Source organism: Mustela nigripes, chromosome 13, assembly GCF_022355385.1.
Source record: "Mustela nigripes isolate SB6536 chromosome 13, MUSNIG.SB6536, whole genome shotgun sequence".
Classification (NCBI taxonomy): domain Eukaryota; kingdom Metazoa; phylum Chordata; class Mammalia; order Carnivora; family Mustelidae; genus Mustela; species Mustela nigripes.
The window spans coordinates 86,364,137-86,372,057 of record NC_081569.1 but is presented as its reverse complement, the minus strand read 5'-3'; the positions used below and the strand labels follow the sequence as shown (position 1 = coordinate 86,372,057).

At 43.1% G+C, this 7,921-nt stretch overlaps 1 protein-coding gene across 1 annotated transcript; it reads left to right on the top strand.

The window, feature by feature from the left end:
- Positions 1-5,667: 5,667 nt before the first annotated feature.
- CLEC14A (C-type lectin domain containing 14A) lies at positions 5,668-7,649 on the top strand. The gene has a single exon (XM_059373110.1). It carries the CDS (start codon positions 5,752-5,754, stop codon positions 7,219-7,221), a length of 1,470 nt encoding a protein of 489 aa, XP_059229093.1. The 5' UTR covers positions 5,668-5,751; the 3' UTR covers positions 7,222-7,649.
- The last annotated feature ends 272 nt before the right edge of the window (positions 7,650-7,921 follow it).

Here is a 7,921-nt window from a genome sequence, read left to right as displayed (position 1 = left end):
TAGGATGATATGAAATAAATTAAAGGAGAGAGACTGTCCAGTGGAAAGAGAATAGGACCCAGGACCAGGTCCTGAAGAATTCCAAGATCTGTGGACCTGTTGCCACAGATGAGATGCTTGCCAAATTTCCACTAAGGAGGACTGCAAGCCACCCACCACACCCCTACTGCCATTCAGCTGTAGTTTGTTTGCTGGATGGTCTTAACTAATGCTACAAGTTTTACCTTCATTGTCATTTGTCAAAAAAAAAAAAAAAAAAAAAAAGGCTGGGTGAGGAAGCTGTGAGTATAACTGCATGACTTTAAAGTAATGAGACTGATTTTCAAGGGTGACTCATAAACTGGCTCTGTAGGTAATTTTGAAAAAAAAAATCTAGGTAGTAAGATAAACATTTATACTTTAGAACTTGTTCGGCATTTGGGTTATAACAAGCCTTTTGTGTGCATGACTCATTCCTCCATTATTTCTTGATTATAAATGTGGCGGTGGGGAAGTGTACTAATTCTGTGATGGCCACCAGAGAATAATTTTTTTATATTACCTCTAGCATACATGAGATAAGGTCAGCACCATCTGTTTACAAAGCAGTTTGAATGAAGGAGCTTCAAGTTTAATTTTTTTTTATGTTTCTTTTTTCTGTACTTAGTCACGTTGTTCATTAACCCACAAGGGTACCTATTGTTGTGACGTACATTACTGAGCTGACTGACTACTTATGAATGAATGCACATGTCATAAATACAACACTACCTAAAAAAACCCATCTAGTCAGGTGAGTATAAATTTCTTAGGTTATGAGCCTGTATGATCTGTTGGATTAAGAGTCAAACCATATATTCTGATTAAACCAGAATGATGATTAGGATGATTAGCTACCAGACTTTATCATTCTTAAGCATTTTATGGAAAGCTGGGACATAAATCAGTTAAAAGTGTAAAAATATTGGTCACTGATCATTTTGTTAATGTCCAGTACAGTTCTAAAAGGCTACATATTTTCTTAATTCTTAGTCTCTAGCTTAGAGAATAAGAAGTTAATCTTAACTTCTGAATGCCATGTTCTCCTAATGGAATGCTGTCTCCTTCTCAATTTTCTTTTTTTTTTTTTTTTTTTTTTTTTTAAAGATTTTATTTATTTATTTGACAGAGAGAGATCACAAGTAGGCAAAGACGCAGGCAGAGAGAGAGGGAGGAGGAAGCAGGCTCCCTGCTAAGCAGACAGCCCGATGTGGGACTCGATCTCAGGACCCTGAGATCATGACCTGAGCCGAAGGCAGTAGCTTAACCCACTGAGCCACCCAGGCGCCCCTCCTTCTCAATTTTCTCTGGAGTATTTTTATACATCTTAAGTGAACTGAAAAATACACCAAGACCCAGATGTTTTATTTCTACAATTACAGAATTTATTCAGTGAGGATCAGGAACTTCATAAACTTATGAGATTACTTAAGATGTGAAATTTTAGTGAAATTTTATCTTTGTTTTCTTTCAGATATTTTAAATTAAATAAAATTAAAACATTAGACTAGACTTACTCTTCTTATATATTCCCTTTAGGTCTTTGGATGGCATTGATTAAATGAGTGAACCAATAAATATCAGACATGATTCTTACTAATAATACACAGATTATCTGAAAAGTCTAGAAACATTGGGAAAATACTTTTTATTATGTTCTTTCAGATTAATAATTAGCTTAAATTCAGAAATGTGTTACCTGCAAAAGAACAGGGGAATTAAAAGAAAATATGTTTTGAAAATGTAACTAACATCTTGATTTTATTTTTATTTTACAGCTTGAAACTCAGATGTTCAAAATCAGATTAATTATAATTTTTGATTCATTCATTTTCTCATTTGCCTAGATATAGACATATTCATTTATTTTGTTAATTACTTAATTATTTATTTTTAATAATGAAATAGCCACCCACAAAATCACTGTTTGAGACAAATCTGAGAGTCTAACAATAGCTCACATTAAATCCTGTTTCCCCAACTGGTCTATCCCTCTCTTCTCTTGCACCCAAAGGACCGACCCATCACCCAGAATCTCATACTCATTCTTCCTTTTATCTCATTGTATTGTAACTACTTTTTTCCTAAAACATGCACAAGTATGTGTATTTGGTAGGTTTTTTAATTGACAAAAAGAATGTCGCACTTTGTATAACCTTTTAGAAATTTTGTCCTTTAGTATTTATTGATAAGATTAATTCATATGGTTACTTGCAACTATAGTTTATTCATTTCCATGGCAATATATTCACTGAGTGAATGTATCACAGTTCATGTATCTACTGCCTGTTGCTGGACACTTGGATTCATTCTGGTTTTTGTTAAATATGAACAAGGCTGCTATAAACATCCATTTACATACCATCCCTTATACACATGCAAGAGTTTCTGTGGAAAATACAGCTGGGCACAGAAGTGCTGACATGTAAGATTTTAAGAAAAAAAAATGCCAAGCTTTGCCAAAGTTGTTGCTCTCATTTGTAGCAAATAAAAGGACCTGTGGATCGACATTTGATATTATCAGAATTTTAAATATCTGGAATATTTAAATATTTTAATTTAAATATTTAATATTTAAATTAAATTTAAATATTAATTATTTTAACTATTTAAATATTGGAGGTAGAATGGTGGTATTCTATTATGATCTTAGTAAACATTACTTTAAAATAAAAATATTCGGGGCACCTGGGTGGCTCAGTTGGTTAACGGTTTGCCTTCAGCTTAGGTCATGATCCCAGGGTCCTAGGATAGAGCCCCACATAGGGCTCCCTGCTCAGCTGGAGAATCTGCTTCTCCCTCTCCCTCATTGCTCCCCCTGCTTGTGCACGCTCTCTCTGTGTCAAGTAAATAAACAAATAATATTTAAAATAAAATAAAATAAAAACATTCCTTTATTTCTGGTTTTAATCAGGAATACTATATATTTCAAAATGTGGTATGGTATAGATCAATACAAAGTAATTAATTACAAAATAACCTATGTCTTACTTTGAGTATTTATTTGGGGGGTTACTCTTCTCCCACATTACTGCAAGCATGGCCAGGATTGTGATAAGCAGTCATTTTGGCCACTGTGTTCTCTTCGAGTATCCCATCTCCTGAATGGCAGAATGCCAGGGAGTGAGATCATGTATTTGCTATAAGCTCTCCAGTCATTCATTCTTTCTTACTCTAGAAGCTTCACCTCATCCCAAGTGATTTAAAAAATATCTGAGAGATTTCCATTGCCTACTTAGGTTTATAAAAGGCTTTATTTTATTAAAATTTATAGTGCTACATGGACACATTTATGAACACACAGTCATTTGATTGCAAAGGTATATAGAGTTGGGCCACATGATTAAGTATTTTTAAAATCCATTCAATTAGATTTCTAGATTTTCATGTTCCTTTCTCATAAGACATTTAGTTACTTAATTTAAATGCAAAGTCACGTTTAAGGCGACATGGCCATCTGAAATGAAGGACTAATGAATGTCCTTTAAATTGGAAAACAGCAAGGGTAATCGAGAAATCCTGCTGCAAAACTCCACAGTTAGCAAAATCAAGGTAAGTGTGATGATAATTCATGTGTTTATTATCACTTGTTAACAAACATAGACTTTCCAAGAGGAAAAGAAGAGTGAGAGTGGTGGTAAAAATGCGATGGGGAGGGGCACCTGGGTGGCTCAGTGGGTTACTCAGTGGGTTAAAGCCTCTGACTTCGGGTCAGGTCATGGTCCCAGGGTCCTGAGATCGAGTCCCGCATTGGGCTCTCTGCTCAGCAGGGAGCCTGCTTCCCCCCACACACTCTGCCTGCCTCTCTACCTACTTGTGATCTCTGTCGGTCAAATAAATAAGTAAAATCCTTAAGAAAAGAAAAAAAAATTTTAAATGAGATGGGGACATACAGATATGACCCTGAGGCCTTCTTTCCTACCCCTCCTCAAATCTGAACAGTCTAATCTTGCACAAGAAGGTGAGTTTAAAAGTGTGGTATACATTAGTCATAGAGTGGCAACTTTCATTCTGATTGTAGATATTTAAAAGCATCATACATGTTAAGTGGGCTTAGTTGAAACTGTTTGCACCTCTATTGCAATATATTTGGTCACTGTGAGCCAAGATAGATAATGCATTACCTAAAATTATATAGAATTGCCTAAGTTGCTAACAAGAAAATCTTTCCATAAACAGTGCAGTGTTTAAACTTGTCTTCCTTTACTCATCTTTAATTCCTCTCTACTTCCAATTGAATTAATTGCTTATATTTTTGAGTTTTTAAAATTGCGTTATGTTAGTCCCCATACAGTACATCATTGTTTTTTATGTAGTGCTCCATGATTCATTCTTTGTGTATAACACCCAGTGCTCCGTGCAATCTATGCCCCCCTTAATACCCATCACCAGGCTCACCCTTCCCCTCACCCCCCTCCCTTTTAAAACTCTCCATCTCTTTCCCAGAGTCCATAGTCTCTCATGGTTCACCTCCCACTCTGATTTCTCCCCTTTCATTTTCCCCTTCTCGTAATGTCCTTCAGTTTCTTTTATTTTTAAAAAAACTGGAACTCTGGAGAGATTGACTCACCCATCTTTTAAGTTACAGGGTATTTCTTTACAGTATGTAATATGCATTATAATGTAATAAATAATTCAAGAATAGGAACTCTAGTGTCCCTGAAAGGGGACTTTTACAACTTACTGATATAAATCTTAGTCCTCAATCACAAGAGAAAATGGCATTAAAATAATTCAAAGATAAAGTTATACATGGGGTAGTTGTTCTCAAACATTACTAAGGCCACCATCTCATTTTTATACAACATATAAGCCCGAAAAAGTTAAGAACCAATAAAGTGGTAAGGAAACCTAACTACACAACAGTTAAGATCTGTGGCCATTATTTTTTATTTAGGCCTAGAAGTACATTTCCTTTCCTGAGTATGGCCATTTCAAGGAGAAAGAAATGGAAGCAAAAAATAAACTTCAAGGCAAGCTGTGACTGAAGAGGCAGGATTACCCATTTAAGATAACCCAAAAGGAACCCCAAATTCTTCCACTAGCAATTCCCACAGGAATCTCCTTTGGCAGAACAGAGAAGCAGAGTCCTGTGGACTGGCGCTTATTGTAGTGCTGCCTCTCGTGGTCAAGGGAGATGCTGGGATTTCTCCCTAGATTCTTTTCCCCCGTCCAGTCTCCCGCCTGAGATGGCAGCCAGCCATCTACTCATTGTAAAGCCAACTCCAGTGCCCCATAGGAAGCACAACGGGTGGGCGTGGGCTGTCACCGAGTTCCTCCTTTCCAGTCCTTCCTAGCATTATTCACCAAAGTGTTTTGGGATCTGAGCTCCTGAAACTTTCTAATCCCGGGGAGGGGAGGGGGGGCGGGGGAATGATAAGTTTCCTCCCAGTAACGTCTTTCCTTTTCCCCTGCTCTAAGCGACCAGGTTTGACCTGGTCTACTGTGTTCCCACTGCCCTGGGCGCCAGCTGTGTTCTTGACCCCAGAATAAATCAGGGCTGCACCAGGCCTGCCAGAGTTCGGGACACATTTCCTGTCGGGGCCTAAGGGAAGAGGTTTGCCGCCAAGAGGGTGGTGGGGATTCTTGGCAGTAGAGGGCTCTGGCTGGAGTGGGGCGGGGGAAGAGGGGGAGAGCCAGCTGTAGGGGGCGGTGACCGCGCTCTTGGGACAGCTCCGCGCCGGGGCGGGACAGATCCAAGTTGGGAACAGCTGTGGGACCCGGGCCTCCAAGATGAGGCCGACGCTCGCCCTGTGCCTCCTCTGGCAGGCTTTCTGGTCTCGGCCTGGCTGGGGCGAGCACCCCACCGCCGACCGCGCGGGCTGCTCGGCCTCGGGGGCCTGCTACAGCCTGCACCACGCTACCATCCAGAGGCTGGCGGCCGAGGAGGCCTGCAGTCTGCGCGGCGGGGCGCTCAGCACAGTGCGCGGGGGCGCAGAGCTCCGCGCGGTGCTTGCACTCCTGCGGGCAGGCCCGGGGCCCGGAGGGGGCTCGAAAGACCTTCTGTTCTGGGTAGCGCTGGAACGCGGGCGATCCCACTGCACCCTGGAGAACGAGCCGCTGCGGGGTTTCTCCTGGCTGTCCCCCGACGTCAGTGAGTCCGAAAGCGACACGCTGCAATGGGTGGAGGAACCCCAACGCTCCTGCACCTCTCGGAGTTGCGCGGGACTCCAGGCCACCCGGGGGGTCGAGCCCGCAGGCTGGAAGGAGATGCGATGCCACTCGCGCGCCAATGGCTACCTGTGCAAGTACAAGTTTGAGGGCTTGTGCCCCGCGCCGCGCCCCGGGGCCGCCTCTAACTTGAGCTACCGGGCGCCTTTCCAGCTGTCCAGCGCGGCGCTGGATTTCAGTCCCCCCGGGACCAAGGTGAGTGCGCTCTGCCCGGGGCAGCTCTCCATCAAAGCCACCTGCATCGCGGACGCGGTCAGTGCGCGCTGGGACGGGATACCCTCTGGGGCTGAGCTCTGTCCCTGTCCCGGGAGGTACCTCCGTGCTGGCAAATGCGCGGAGCTCCCTAACTGCCTAGACGACTTGGGAGGCTTTGCCTGCGAGTGCGCCGCGGGCTTCGTGCTGGGGAAAGACCGACGCTCTTGTGTAATCAGTGGGGAAGGACAGCCGGCCCCTGAGGGGACCAAGGTGCCCACCAGGCCGGTCGCTACTGCCAGCCCCGTCCCGAAGAGAACGTGGGCACCCACGGTAAAGGAGAAGCCAGCAGATATACCCCATGTCCCTGGACAAGGCAGTTCAGCAACATCTATTCCCGAGATTCCTCATTGGGGAGAACAGAGCACGACGTCTACCCTTCCGATCTCCCCTCAAGCCAGCTCACAGGCCGCCACCACCTCTTCAGGGAGTGTGACTCCCAAGTTTAATTCCACGTCTTCTTCTGCCATTCCCCAACCTTTCGACTCCTCCTCCACCGTGGTCTTCATACTTGTAAGCATAGCGGTGGTAGTGTTGGTTATCTTGACCATGACAGTACTGGGGCTTTTCAAACTGTGCTTCCACAAAAGCCCTTCCTCCCAGCCGAGAAAGGGACCCTTGACCCAGCGGGGCATGGAGAGTGATACTGAAGCCGCTGCTCTGCGTTCCAGTTCTGTACATTGCACAGACAATGGGGTGAAGGTGGGGACCTCTAGTCTGCGGGACAGAGCAGAAGGTGCCTCCCAGACAGGGTCCTCTCTTGGCTCTGGTGACACATAGGGAAATGGAACAATGGGCACTTCTGAGCAGAGTTTTTCACTTTCAGTGGAAAGGGAGAAGTCCCTTATTTATGGGACTAACTATTCTTATAGGAAATACCCTTCCCCCAAATTCCCCTCTATTCCACTAAGGAGCCAAATCTGAACTGGACACTCATTTCCTGAAGATGGAAGATGTCGAAGTGCCTTATGGTGGTACTGGGGGCCGGGATTCTACTGGGGAATGGTATTTACTTGTGTTGATTCTGGGGGATTTGGAGAAGTGGTTGGACTTTTGAGATATGGGAAGCAAACAGAGAACAGTACAATTAAAAAAAAAAATTAACCAACATGGAAAGGAAACTGTCTGCTTCCTTCAGGCTGGACATATATTTGTTTGAAGTTCCCAGGGAAAAAAAAAAAATAAAATAAAGGATTGTTGATAACCCACACTCAGTTATCATTGGTCTTCTGGAGGATTGATTATTTAGGAAAAACAGCTGAGGCACATGCTGAGCATAGAAACAAGGGCACCTCCTTCTCTCAGATTGAAGGGGAAATCTTCAAGTCCTTGTAATGAAGAATCAGTCTTTAACAACCAGCAACCTTTTTCCTGGTTCTTTTATACTTTGCTTTCAAAGTCACTGCTACTTGTGTGCTCAGCTATAAATCCAAACTGTAGTGTTGCCAGAGTAGCTGGCTCTGGAAGCAAATTATAGTTG

What these genes read in the sequence shown, in the direction of transcription:
- CLEC14A (XM_059373110.1), top strand. Translation starts at nt 5,752, where the DNA reads ATGAGGCCGACGCTCGCCCTGTGCCTCCTCTGGCAGGCTTTCTGGTCT.